Below are 14,200 nucleotides of genomic sequence, written 5' to 3' on the forward strand. Positions count from 1 at the left end.
TCTCTGCTGATTTGTGGTGGTCAGTTCTTACCATTATTCCTGGTGAAAGGGATGGTTCAGTACTGCATGTTGTTCGAAACCTATTTTTCTATTTCTAGTTCAGGGCTTGCAGAGCCCTTTCATCACAGTGCCCTCTAAATAATTAATTATCTTTTAATTGCATTTCAGGCTTTACATTGCAACATAACAAGACTACTAGCTGATAACGGCCCTTGAGCCTCAGGAAACACCAAAAGGATTAGGTTTGGGCCATTCAGGCACAATCATTTGGCCAACAAAAGACTAGATGGGTAAGAACACTGGATTCAACAGTAGGTAAGTTTCCTCATTCCCCTCACTCAGCTAAAGGCTCTGAGTTGCTCTGTCAGAGCTGGAGGCCAAGGACGTCAAATCCCAGGACATGAGGAATTAAATGGAAATAGGCAGATTCATCTGCAACAATACAATTTCAAAATTCTTAATTCATTTTAAATCTGTAGTGGAACATAATTTTTCCCTAATTTTTCCTATATGCTTGCAGTGTAACTTTAAAAACAATAAGATTCAACTTACCATTTTCTATTTCAAAGTCAGCAAAGGCAAGTTCTGAACCTTTATTGGTTATAAGCAACTCCCCATTCAAAGTAAAGATCATGGACTTGTCATCTAAGTTTATCATACAACCAACCACATCTCCTGGTTGCCAGTTTCGTCCAAAGAATCCACTGCCTAGATGCCAACGCTGGCCCTAAAAAAGAACAGAGGTTCAGAAATAAGAGTCAGTACACTTCCTTTTTGCTGCAAGAGAGATTCAAAGCAAGGGGAGAAAAGGGAAGCTAACACACACTGACAATCAATGGGTTTATACTGCATATGATAATAGGTTCTAGACATAACATTCTAAATAAGAAAATAAATCTTAATATATATGAATCATTTGTAACAAATCTAAGATATAATTGTAATGAAAGAATTTCATCAGTGATGGGACTCTACTATTAGTTCTTTGTTTTTATCTATTGCTGTTCATACAGGGGATCTCAAAGAGATTCATGAACATTAAAAAATTAAGCCCCACAACACCCCTTTGAGGTTCTGTAGGCTAGTATCTTCTCTATTTTTATATGGGGACATTGAGAAACATAGACATTAAATGATTTGGCTATGGTCACACAGCACATCAGAACTGGGATGAGAATCCAGATCAAAGGACTCCAAGTCCTATGTACAATATCATCATTCACCTTTTCTTCTTTAAGGAGTCAAGATTAAGAAAAAGGGAAGGGGAAGAAGAGGAGAAAGACAGAGACAGAGAGAGAGAGGTCCTGTGACTATTAATGTGCTAAGCATCTTTTATGTTTTATCATTGTGAAGTGACATTTGCCTAAAACTAAGTGCCTTATCTGACTAAAATGCTTTTGTTATTTTTGACTTGAAATAGAGTCTTTTCCATGAATTACATGGAATCCAAGAAGATAACATAACAGAAATCTGTCTCTGTAGAATTAGTCACAGTGTGTAAAATTAGAACATATGGATGATGTAGAGTATGAACACCTTTTGTAGCTCAGAGAGAAAAACTTTTATATGAATCTCAGAGTTTCTAACAGGTCTGCTCAAAACCACCCACATTACAATGCCACTGTGTATCCTGTTCACAACTACAAACAAACTAACATCACTTAAATTTTGTAACTAAATTTACTTACTCTGCTGCCTTCAAACACAAATGCTTGGTCATCAGCTCCCAATTCTATGTCTGGCCGGCAGCCTGGCCTTGCCCAGCCAACTCGCATATCTCCACCTGTCACAGCTTCAAACTCAAAGTACCACTTTCCAGATGTCACTGCATAAGACTGCTCTACTCTGAAGAAACGTATCTTGTCAATGCTGATTTTTTCCACAGTTTGGTCAGCTGTGAAAAAGAGAAGGAAAAAACAACAACATTAGAATGAAATACAACTGAAAATGCCAATGTTTAACTTTCCATCTGTCTCAGTTCTGAAAGCAATAGTTATTTGTTATGATATGGCTGAGAATGGTACTACACTTCATATTTATAATATGGATTTGGAGAAATCTCTTGTTTTCTTTTTTCTTAAATGACATGAGGATGTTTGTGTTTGCAGTATTGTTGTAGGATTGGTATTGGTTCCAGGATATTAGAGAGACAAGGTGAGTAAGGTAATATCTTTTATTGGACCAATTTCTGTTGGTGAAAGAGACAATTTTTCATGCTTACACAGAGCTCTTCCTAGGTCTGGGTGTTTGTATTTAATGTTAAAAAATATTCCTATGTAGATTTATTTACAAATAAGTTTTTAAACACAAAGAAGCATATACATAAGCTTTATAAATTCTTCCAGTAAATATTAATAACAGAGCGATATTGAGCTAACTGATCCACAATTTAGTACAGTACAAAAGCCACACAAGATTAAAATTTCTAGTTCTATAACTGAGTGATTGTGTAAGAAACTTTGGTTGCTTACATAAGTCTTCATTTGCCAAGGAACAGCCCCATGCACAAAGCTGCATAGGTGTAGATATGTCCTACACTTGAGCAAGTTTTCAAGTACATACTGCTGTAAAATGCACATAATTCAGTGGAGTACATTACTAAACATTAGCTGATAGTTACAGCTATAGGAATAATAGGCCTGTTCCTGCTTCCATTGAACTCAATTGAATTTTTGCAAAAGTTGCGTTGACTTCAGTGGGAGTGGTGTCAGGCCCAATCATATACCTAGGAAACATAAAACTGATCCTGCAACCTTCATGAGTAATAATTTAGTGTATTTTACAGTTTTTTTGGTAAACAGAAATATGTTTCAGATCAAGAAATTATAATATGATTAGTAAATGTAGATTAAAATAAATTAATCCATTCCACGATTTAAGACCAAATCCTGCTTCCATTGAAGTGAATGGTGAAACTCCCACTGGACTTTCAGAGATGCAGGAATGAGCCTTTAAAAAGCAGTCAGAGATGACTTGGAAAGGAAATAAAAATCGGGTTTGTTTTCATAGTACAAAGAGTACCTGAAAGATTCTGGTTTTTTGTAACTATTTTTTCCCCACTTGTGTTTTTACAAATGCCCCCCTCCAAGATCCAAAATTCAGGCCTGGTCTAGGCTGAAAGACTCACCGATTATTGTCAAGCCAGGAAATGGTGACATCACAAGAGCAAAGACTGATAGTTGAAGAGCTGAGAGCAGAAGGTTGTGTTGGACACAATGTTTAACATTCTGGTTTTTGTTTGTTGTTGTTAACACCTATTTAGCTTATATAACTAATATTTTGGCTAAAGGAAGCCTTTATTTAAGATTCAACAACCTTGCCCTTCAATTAAAGTTTTACGGCTTGCAATAAATATCCTTGAGACACGCTAGATATCCTCTAAAAACAGTATAGTTCAAACATGATGTTCCTTATACTTCTAAAACTAAAAAAAAGCAGAAAAAAATCTTTAAAAAACAAATATACATATATTTAATGTTTTCTTTCTATATTACAAAGAAACAAAAGGACATACATTCAGTGTTTTTGACTGCTTTAAGCAGATCATGAAAGAATTTAATTTTAAAACGATTTCTAAATGAAAATCAGAATTCCAATATTATTCCAGGTTTTACAAATCAAAAGCAGATGGCATAAGGCAAAATCTAAGAAATTCAGATTTATATAATGAATGAATGAATCAATCAATGAAATTAATCAATCAATCAGAAGGATTAAATATTTTCAGTAAATTTGTTCTTTGTAATTATAGATTAAAATAATTCACTTAAAAATATTTACTGTGCCACAATATTGAAAGACATTATGCAAAACATTTTAGATATAAGATACTTTATCAAACAACGATATGTTTAGTACAGACCATGAGGATGTCTGGAGCACTAGCATGGGCTAAATGGGCATTGCTACTGAAAATCTCTGATCAAAGATGCCTGGGCACATTTGCACCTGAAGTAGAGCACCCATAGTGACACACATCTTGAAGAAGTCCAGTTTTCCGTAACATATTAAAGAGTTCTGTGAAGGAGAGTTTACTCACCTAGTGTAGTAACTACACTGTAGTAACTACTTCAGGTGCAAATGTGCCCAGGCATCTTTGATCAGAGATTTTCAGTAGCAATGCCCATTTAGCCCATGCTAGTGCTCCAGACATCCTCACGGTCTGTACTAAACATATATAGAACTGTACAGGCGAAACTCCCTCAATTACTTCTCTACTGCAAAGTCCCATGAGATGAAACTCTGAAGCAGAGGGGAAGGAAGGTGAGTAGTGGAGAGGGATACACAGCTGAAAAAACACCAGTTACTGCAGAAGGTGAGTAATCTCTTCTTCTTTGTGTAGTTATCCTCTGTGACTCCTGAGCAGTATCCATGGAATGAGGAGGAAGTTTGGATCTAACATGGAAGACCAAAGTGCATTGACAACCACAGTGTCTGATCTAGAAGCATGAACAAAGGCATAGTGCTTGGAGAAAGTATTCACTGAGGTCCCAATTGCAGCTTTACAAATCTGTGCAACTGAAATATATTTCAAGAGTGCCATAGAAGTAGCCTGTGATCTTGCAGACCTTGTATCTTAAGAAGGAGGTTGAATACTGACAGTCTCATAACAAGAGATAATACATCCAGAGATCCACCTTGAAAGTCTTTGAGTGAAAATTGTGGATCCTTTGGATCTGTCTGCAAATGGAACAAACAGTCTGGGAGACTTTCTAAATGGTTTGGTTCTGTCCAGACAGAATGCTAACACCTTTCTGACATCCAAGATATGGAGGGTCACTTCCTTCCTGGGCAGGTGTGGCTTTGGGGAAAAAAGGAAGGTGAATAACCTGATTATTATACAATTTGGAAGACACTTTAAGTAAAAACAACAAAACTTTTCCCTGAAGAATATTGTAAAGGGATAGTCTGCCATTAAAGCCTCCATTTCACTGACTCTTTAAACAGAAGTGATGGTCACCAAGAAAGTCATCTTCATAGGCAGATGAAGTAGAGAACAGGTAGTCAGTAATTCAAAGGGAGATTTCATAAACCAGTTAAGGTCCAGGTTTAAATCCTATAGGGGGATGAGCTCTCTAATCTGCAGGACAAGATTCAGTCAACCCCTGGATGAATCTTGCCATCATGGGGTGGGCAAACACAGAATCCCTCTAGAGAAGAGTGAAAGGCAGTGACAGCTGCCAAGTGAACCTCAATGGAACTAATGGAAAGATCTGACTGTTTTTTAATTCCGACAGGTAATCAAGAACCTCAGAGAGGAAAAAGGGAATAGGTGAAAACTGTTCCTGGACACTCTGGTGATGAAATCGCTTCCTTTTTTTTTTAAGGTAATTGTTTTGTATAGATACTGTCCCTGCTGTTTAATAATACCTGCTGTATTTTTGCTGCACCGGAAGTCTCTGTCCCTGAGAACCAATGAGGAGCCAACTCCTGAGTCAAAGAATATTCAGGCTGTGATGAAGAGTCCAACCAGAATTCTGAGTTAGCATATGAGAAATGGTCAGAAGGTGTAATTCTGGGCAGGAATTATGACAAATCAGAAAAGGGCATCATATTTGTCTCAGCTAATCTGGTTCAATTAGAATCAATCTATCTCTGTTCTGCTTGATCTTGTTCAGCACCTTCAAGAGGAGAGGTGTGGGTAGATATGCATAGAGAAGGTCCTGTGTCCAAAGAATAAGAAATGCATCCTCTAGGGACTGATGACCCAGTCCTCCCCTCAAGCAGAATTTCTTGCACTTTTTTGTTGGCAGCAGTTGCAGAGAAGTCCACCTCTGGGAATTTCCAGATTAGAAATATGTGTCTAAGAGCGTGAAAATAGAGTTTCCACTCATAATCTTTGGAGAAGTGCTGCTCATATTGTCAACCATTTTATTCTGAATGCCTGGTAGGAAAATGGTAAGATGTGGATGTGGTTGGCTGTACTACAGTTCTATATATTGCTTTGACACAGAGGGAGGGGGAATCTCACTCCCCCCGATGATTTATGTAAAACATGCTAGCTATGTTGTCTACCTTGATTTTTATAGCTTGGCCCCTGATGAACAGAAGAAAGTTTAAATAGGCATTTCTGACTGCTCTTAATTAAAATTTGGATGGGTCTTTCCACTAATTGAGTGAGTTCAGCACTTGACAAGGGACAGTAACCATCCTGGCTAGATTATGTATGTTTAGGATATAAAGACCAGCCTTTCAACAACCAATCGCTGAGGTATGGAAAGACTATTATCCCCATTTAACAAAAGTAGATGGCTACTACTTCCAGAATCTTTGAGAATACCCTTGGGGTGGAGGCGAGACTAAAGGGAAACACTCAGTACTGGAAGTGATCCTGACCAACTGTAAAGTGGGGAAATTTCTTGTGAGAGGCGTGAATTCCGATGTGAAAATCTGCATCCTGAACGTTGAAGGCTGAAAATTAATCCGTAGAATCTAGTGATGTAATTATAGCCACAAAAGTTACCATCCTGAATTCACAAACATGTTTTGGCATTTGAAATCTAAAATTGTCTCCATTCCCAATTCTGTTTTGGAACCAGCAAGTACTTGGAATAGAAACCCTTTCCTCTGTACCAGACCAGACCTCATTCTATGGCACCTGTGCTTTGGAGAGAGATGACTTCCTGTCTCAGGAAGTGTTTGTAGGGTTGCTCAGGAAAGGGAGGTGGGATGGCAGAACAGAAGTAAAATGAACATAAGAACATAAGAATGGCCATACCGGGTCAGACCAATGGTCCATCTGGCCCAGTATCCTGTTTTTCGACAGTGGCCAATGCCTGGAGCTTCAGAGAGAATGAACAGAATAGATAATCATCAAGTGATCCATCCCATCGTTCATTCCCAGCTTCTGGCAAACAGCAATCCTGCCCATTTGGCTAATAGCCATTGATGGACCTATCCTCCGTGAACTTATCTAGTTCTTTTTTCAACTCGAGTATAGTCTTGGTCTTCATAATATCCTCTGGCAAGGAGTTCCACAGGAATGGATGGAGGAATCTCCAAAATTTATTTGTTGGACATAATATGTTCCCATGTAGGTCAAAAATGGGAAAGCCAATCTCTGAGGTGTGGGATGTGAGTATGGTGGTGCAGCTGAAGATTTTTGAAACAGGGGTGTTTTGAGTCCTTGACCAAACCAGCAAAATTGTCGCTTGCTCAAAATCGACAGTTGGGTGGTGGTAGTGGTCATGGTAGGAGGTATTTTGTTTTGATACCTTGGCCTTTTTCTTGGCTTCTGTAGATCAATGACAGTTAGAAAATTGGTCCAATCAGAGTGTCTGCACAGTCCGAGATACATTAAATTTTATTTTATTTGTAGGCACATATATTCTGAGAGACCTGAGTGTGGCCCTCAAATCTTAGGTATGTAAGGATTCGCCTATGGATTCAGAAAAAAAGTTTAAGTTCATCAAAAAGGACTTCCATGGTATTTTGGACCTTCATATAAAAGTCATGCAGAGGCAGCCAAGATGCCTATGCAGGGGCAGCCAAGATGCTTGATATATGATGACAATGGTGATTGACTGAGTCACAGCTTCATCTACGCCTAGGGAGGCTTGCAATGAGGTCCTCGCTAAGAGCTGATCTTCAGCTATATGGCCTTGAACTGTTCTTGAAGTTCCTCAGGAAGGTGTTCAGTAAAGATGCTGAAATTAATATAATTATTGTGGTTGTACTTTGCCACAGATCCTGATAATTTGTGATCTGAATTGAAGGGTTGCAGGCACGGAACTCTTCTGAGATCAAGTCATCTTGGGTCCTGATCGTAAGGTCTAGTCTTTGCATAGTGCTGTCTGCCACACTTGTTGACTGTCTTCACAGCTAGAGAATTTGGTTTTGGGTGAGAGAACAAAAACTCTGAATTCTTAGGTAGAACATAGTGCTTTTTCCTTCCCATTTACATACAGAGGGTGGCATGGCAGGAGTCTGCCAGATGGTCTTGGGAGATTCCAGTGAAGCCTCATTCACTGGTAACACGACCTGTGAAGAAGCTGTTGAGTGTAAGATGTCCAAAAATTAATGTTGCTACTCTTGGGACTCCTCTAAAGGAATTTTGACTGAATCAGTGATACACTTCATCTGTTCCTGACTGTGCTTGAAGTTGTCTGCCAAAACAAGAGGCGGGAGTATGACAGCATCATCTGACCATGATGAGGAGATATCTGTTTGATGTGTCACCTTGTCCACTCTGGCCTCTTGCTCCTCGAAAGTTTTTTCCTAAGAATCAGGCCGTTGACAAGGAAGGAATGGAAGAGATCAGTATCTTTTTTTATGCTCCCCATGGGAGTAACTCAGAGATCTTGAGAACTACTGGCAATAAACAGCCATAGGTCCCAATATGCCCACTGAGGGGAACCATGGTGTGAGGGGGCATCCACTGTTCATCAAACCAGTGAGATTGGGCACAAGATTGTTTCTGTCTTGGAAATTCCCTTTCCAGATGGCAGGGGAGATGTCCCTTTTGTGGTAGATAAGAGATCACTGGACAGAGCTCTTAGGATCAGAGGAATCATCCTTACCATAATCAAGACATAGGGTGGACAACAAAGGTGATGACATTGCCTGCTTGACATGGTTTGTATGTTCCTGGTATCTGAGAAAGATAAGGTCTCAGTGACTCAGCAGATCTGGGTACTGACAAACATTCAGTACCCTTTAATAATGGAGACTCCAGCTCATCTGAGACAAGCAGGTCTTTTCAGTATTTGATCTCCAGCAATACGGAGTGTACCTGACCTGGGTTTAAAGACTGCAATCAGCAGTGGTGCTGAGGGTCCTGAATGTTTCAGTAGAGCCTGCCTGGAAGATGACACTGGTACCACAGACATTTATTGCTTCAGTGGAACATGTCTAGTGGCTGATATCAGTACCAAAAATGTTGATAGCTTATGTGGCATAGCAGTCTGGGATACCAGTTTAGGTACCAATGGTAGCACAGAAGAATCCATAGGTGATACTTGTTTCTTTAGTGCAGAGGACTTAGAATATCTTCTGGAGAGATCATGTTTGGTCAGCACCACCGGCAGTTTTGGTACTGAAGAATGCTTGGTTCCATGGCTGCTGGAAGAACTGGAAGTTTTCAATAAGCTCCCAGTACTTCTGTGATCTGAGGTCTTCAAAATGGTCAATCTCTGAAGTGACAGATTTCTGTGAAGAAGGCTCTTTGGTGGGAGTGCTGGAACTCTTCCTTGGAGCCTTTCTGGTAGCTTTGGTGCCCTTTTCTCACGAAGATCTCAGCGAGCCGGACATAGTGTAGATAGAGCATTAAGTGCACTCAAAGGCCATTGTGTGGAAGGGGTCTCTGATCCCAGATCTGAGGCTGGTCTTAGGGCTTGCCCCATCATATGGAGTCTAAATTTGATTTCCCTGTTTTTTCTAGATCTGCTTTTAAAAGATGTGGAAATCTTATAGTTATTACATACATGAGTGTCTCCTAAACAGCAGAGGCACTGAGAATGTCCATTGCTAACTGGGATGGACTCCCAGTATGAGAGTGTATGCAGCCTGGGTGTCCTGGCAAGCCTCTGCAATGACAACCCCCAAGGAGAGTCCCTCAGTTGGAATAAAATAAAAATTATCAAAATCATAAAAACAACTAAATTAAGTAACTACACTAACATGAAGATTAAACTAATCTGGAAGCAAGTATGCTAGATGCTTAGTCTCAGGCCATAGGAAAATTCTAGATATCTTTGGTGTGGGGCATAAAGATGTCTGGAGAGCATGCACAAGCTGAACAGGCACTGCTACCAAAAATCTTCATTCAAAGGCACATGCACACCCAAAGAATTACTAGTTGAAGAATTAGTATTTACAAGACATACCTAGGTCTTGGTCTGGTGGCTCAATATTATATCCATAACCAGCAAAAGTCCGAACAGCTTCACGAAGACTATCTCTATTTGATTTCTTAGTACGTTCATCTAACAATGCATATGGCACCAGTCGAGGATTTCGTTTGTTCTTAAGGTCCTAAAAAGAAGTCAGAAGAAAGAATTTAAAGGAAATTGTGTTTAAACCTCACACAGCATGTATGTAATGAGACAGTCAATATTAACTTATGCTCTTCCTTTTCTATATACAATTTAGGCTTACAGGTCTTTTTTTTTCTCAACATAAAATCATAATTATATCATCAATAAAAAGCACTTTTATAAATACAAAAGCTAATAAATAAAATACATAAACACAAAAGTCAGTAACTGCTACAGCATACAAAGCAAGAATGAGAGAAATCTAAGGAAATAATTAACTAAGTGTGTGAAACACTACTTCTATAGTGTTACTAGTTTAAAAGGAAAACTATAATTAGATCGATGCAGATGGTCCATGCAATCCATGGACCAATTGCAGGATCAAAGTCTATTAAAGTTTTTCAGATCTTAGATATATGGTACAATCTATGTTTGTCTTTTCATCATATCTAGCATCCACAAACCAATTCAGAAAAAAAAGTACTTTAAATATTCTAAAACTCATCAGTTCTACATCTTTCAAATGTCCCTGACAAAATGGTTTTTACCTGCTGAATGCCATAGGTCCATCCTTGTTTTATTCTGTCTTTTGCCCAGACATTATGTGCATTCTCTGCAAGTTTATCAACTAAAACTTCTTGAGAAGGTAACAATTTCACTTCAGAAAGATCTAGAGGGGCAGGTTTATACCCATTTGACATCATGTAACTATAACCCAATAAAAACAATGGTAATAGTGAAAATTATTTCAGCAAACTTTAAAAAAATACATTTAATATGATTGTTTCCCCTCTGTCTCCATCCCTCACTCCCCATTTATTTGTGGAATGCATTGTAAGTCACGGCAAGACCCAACATGTGGAAGCTCTGTGGGGCAGACACTCTAATTTACCACCTATTTGTACAGCACCTAGTTCAATGGAACCAAAATCCTTGCTTGGGTTCTTAAATAGCTATTGTAAAACAAATAACAAAAAGTTATACACTCTGCTTTTTAGCAGAAATTTAGATGTATATGTTTATATTTTAAGCATTAGAAGACATATTTATATTTTGAACATTTCTGTAATATTTGACTTGAAGATTAATGGTATTTTAAAAAAATCATGTAAGCTGTAGAATGTAGATTTCTTTTTAAGTAGTATGCTTTCTATTCACATACACTAGCATCTAATGATTATATCCTTTAATGTCTTTATATATAACTGCATAAGATAAATAAAACCAAGTATTTTAAGACATCTTCCCAGTTTTCTGTAGAGTATTATGTTTAAAATGTAGTTTAAATATATCATCAAATGTTTTGAAAACCTTAAGCAAGCAAAGCAGTCACTGAATAGCATGAACATTTTGCTTTTGCAGGATTAGGCCATTAATATACAAGCAGACACTCAAAAAACCTCGCAATAAGCAACTTCCACTGACCTCAGTGGCGCCTCATATTCTAGCAAGCAGTTTAGAAAAGGATTAAAGCCTTTTGTGCTATGAATTAAACCATAGCTCTCCTAGAGATGCAATATAGTGGGAAGGTACTTTACCTTGCACAAACCATAAAAGCAACAATCTATTCAAGTGTTTTTCATATGAATTATATATATGATGAACATAGACACAAACTGGCTTTTAGTTTGCTTTTTGTAAAAAGGAACAACATCAAAAGAGTTTTACTATGGCTGAAAAATGCTTTTGGCAATTAAAATCTTGCAAAAGGTCTCCTTCACTAATGTCATCAAATGGTTCAAGGTCATCATCTCTCAGAATTACTAAATTTACTGCTCTCTTCAGAATCATAAAACTTATTCTTTCCATGTAGAGTTGAATTCATTACTTTTGTTACATGGAAGTGCCCACGTCTCTTGTCCTCTGCCAGAAAGATTCAGTTGTGGACCAGGACTGCAGCTATGTCTTCAGAATTTGCAAAAGGATGGCAACTTTAAATTGTGTCAGGAGTGTAATGAGATCCCTAGCAGCAGAGGCTGCATCAGATGTGTGGTGAAGCAGCATGTTCCCTTCACTATCTTTGCCACTTTATGGGCTGTGCAGGTTGCTTGAAGGCCCTTAAGTGGAAGAGATGCTGTGGCAGCCTTGCACTAATTCAGCTTCTCCATTGTCAGACTTTCAGCCACCAGTGGCCCTGTCCTCAAACCAATAGTGAACTCAGCTCTTTGAGGATTTAGAGCAAGAAGGAAATCAAAATAAAACTACTCCATTAAAGTTCCGATGAAGCCTCCAGCATTGAATTGTTCTCTACCATACTATCATTTGGAAAAGACCTTTTTAAAGGCAAATGCCTTAAAGGAAACTTGACCTTGCTTAGACCGCTTAGGGTCTGATCTTGAACATATTTATGCCCATGAGCATCCCATATGTGTACGTGTTTGCAGGATGATCCCAACTTCTTAAAAGTTATCTCCAATTCTTTTTTAATACTGAAAAATTGTTTATACAGACAAAAAAGTAACATGCAAAAGCTAAGAATGCTGAGAATACCTAATTTATGCAATAATATTGAACTGTGTTTTCCTAGCGTTGCATAATAATTTGCATAACAGCTATTATTTAGATGTCTTTTTTATGTAATTTAATTTTTTTCAGGTTCTATAAGTAATTTAAATATGAGTAGAGGGATATTAGTCTTTTGTCTTCATAAATTTTTGTATATGATATAATACTTTTCCCAAAATGAAAAAGTAAATGGAAAATGGAGAGAGTTATATGGAAGAGGAATATACCCTTCTAAGTACAGTATGGTATCATCTACTATATTTTGCTACATGATAAAAGAGACTTTCTAAATAATTTTAACTTTTCACTAACTGTCTATTCTGGGGTCGCACAAGGCTCACATCACAAGATAAAAGAGTATGCTGGCTCAATATAGTCACCAGTGCATGGCTATTTTTCTCACAGCCACTCCACAGGATGACATAATACAGCAAGATTGGCAGTCAGCAATCATCAGAGGTCAGGTGATGAAACAAAAATTTGCTGTCGCAAGTTAGCATTCATATGCACAGGCAGTCTGTATATGTGAAACTTTTATAGCACCTTCACAGTCAGCATTATCATCTGAACATAAATTTCTTAAAATAATGATTACCAAAACAATTGCAAAGAATATTTTATGTTTAAGTAACACAAATAATTAATCATTATAATTGACGTATGACTATGATTGTTAAGATACATACTTTTTAGGAAGTTTTACTTTCTTGAGATCTTCCTCAGCTGCTAGATTAGCATGAACAATATGGCATCCAAGGGCCAAAAGAGTTCTATAAAGATAAAAAGTCAGTTGTGGCAAAATAAAATGAAGTTACAGCTCCTATTAGGTGTTAAAGAAAAATATAGAATTCTCTTAAATTATTTTGTGTTATTAGTAGTTCTTCATATTCAAAACACTTAAAATGCACTTCTAATATAATTTCGGATTTACAGGCTTTGGAAAAATAAAGACTTTGATTTATCAAAAGTCAGCAGAAATAGGATTGATTAGAAAATGAAATGACGACATTAGTATCAAAGTAAAAAAAAAAAGCAAATTAGTGTCTCAAAAAATATATGAGTCATAGTTGCTTGTCCTTCTGCAAAGAGTAGTCCATTGCAAGTTACACTCACATGGGACTTTTATCATGAGTAAAGTGAGCAGAATTTAACTCTGTTTTCTTCTCTATATCTCTGCAAATAAAGGGCCAAATTCTGCACATAGAATATGCACATAGAATTCCCAATGAAGTCAGCAGGAATTGAATAAAGTATTTTCAACACAATTTGAACCATATTGTCCATATGACTTACACATTTTGAAACCATACAACACACTGAGATGAATTTTAAAATGTCAGAATCAACCTATAAATAAAACTTGATTTGTTTTGAATCTTAGATTTAAAACTCACTTTAGGGTTTCTGTTGACATTTGTAGGTTATAATTCTTCTCTGTTTCAGGTAATTTTGAGAACTCCACGAGACAAGGATGTTGTCTTTTATTATCATCACGTACCTATAATAAAATACCAGAAAAGTATTGTATTGTTACCAGACTCAGACTAATCTCAGCAGAGCAAAAATAGACTTGTTTCTTGCACAGAAAAAGATTTTATATATACCACCATCCATCCCTACAATACCTAATAACAGCTATTCGGTATTATATAAGTGAGTCTTTCCATGATAAATTATGAAGTATGGAACAACACCATTAACCACTGAAACATAATGAAAGA

General features: G+C 37.4%; 1 protein-coding gene across 3 annotated transcripts in view; it reads right to left on the reverse strand.

Moving 5' to 3' along the window:
• The window catches only part of RYR3 (ryanodine receptor 3), a 477,864-nt gene that overhangs the window by 257,175 nt on the left and 206,489 nt on the right, over positions 1–14,200 (reverse strand). For all 3 annotated transcript variants that reach the window (XM_067558027.1, XM_067558029.1, XM_067558028.1), the window contains 6 exons: positions 13,874–13,977; positions 13,166–13,249; positions 10,523–10,682; positions 9,825–9,972; positions 1,689–1,894; positions 553–727 (listed from right to left, as the gene is read on the reverse strand). In XM_067558027.1, coding sequence (XP_067414128.1) covers positions 553–727; positions 1,689–1,894; positions 9,825–9,972; positions 10,523–10,682; positions 13,166–13,249; positions 13,874–13,977 — 877 coding nt within the window. The remainder of the gene's footprint in view (positions 1–552; positions 728–1,688; positions 1,895–9,824; positions 9,973–10,522; positions 10,683–13,165; positions 13,250–13,873; positions 13,978–14,200) is intronic.

The sequence above is a fragment of the Emydura macquarii genome, unplaced genomic scaffold (assembly GCF_026122565.2).
Source record: "Emydura macquarii macquarii isolate MOO-44397 ecotype Brisbane River unplaced genomic scaffold, CSIRO-AGI_Emac_v2 contig_1876, whole genome shotgun sequence".
Taxonomy (NCBI): domain Eukaryota; kingdom Metazoa; phylum Chordata; order Testudines; family Chelidae; genus Emydura; species Emydura macquarii.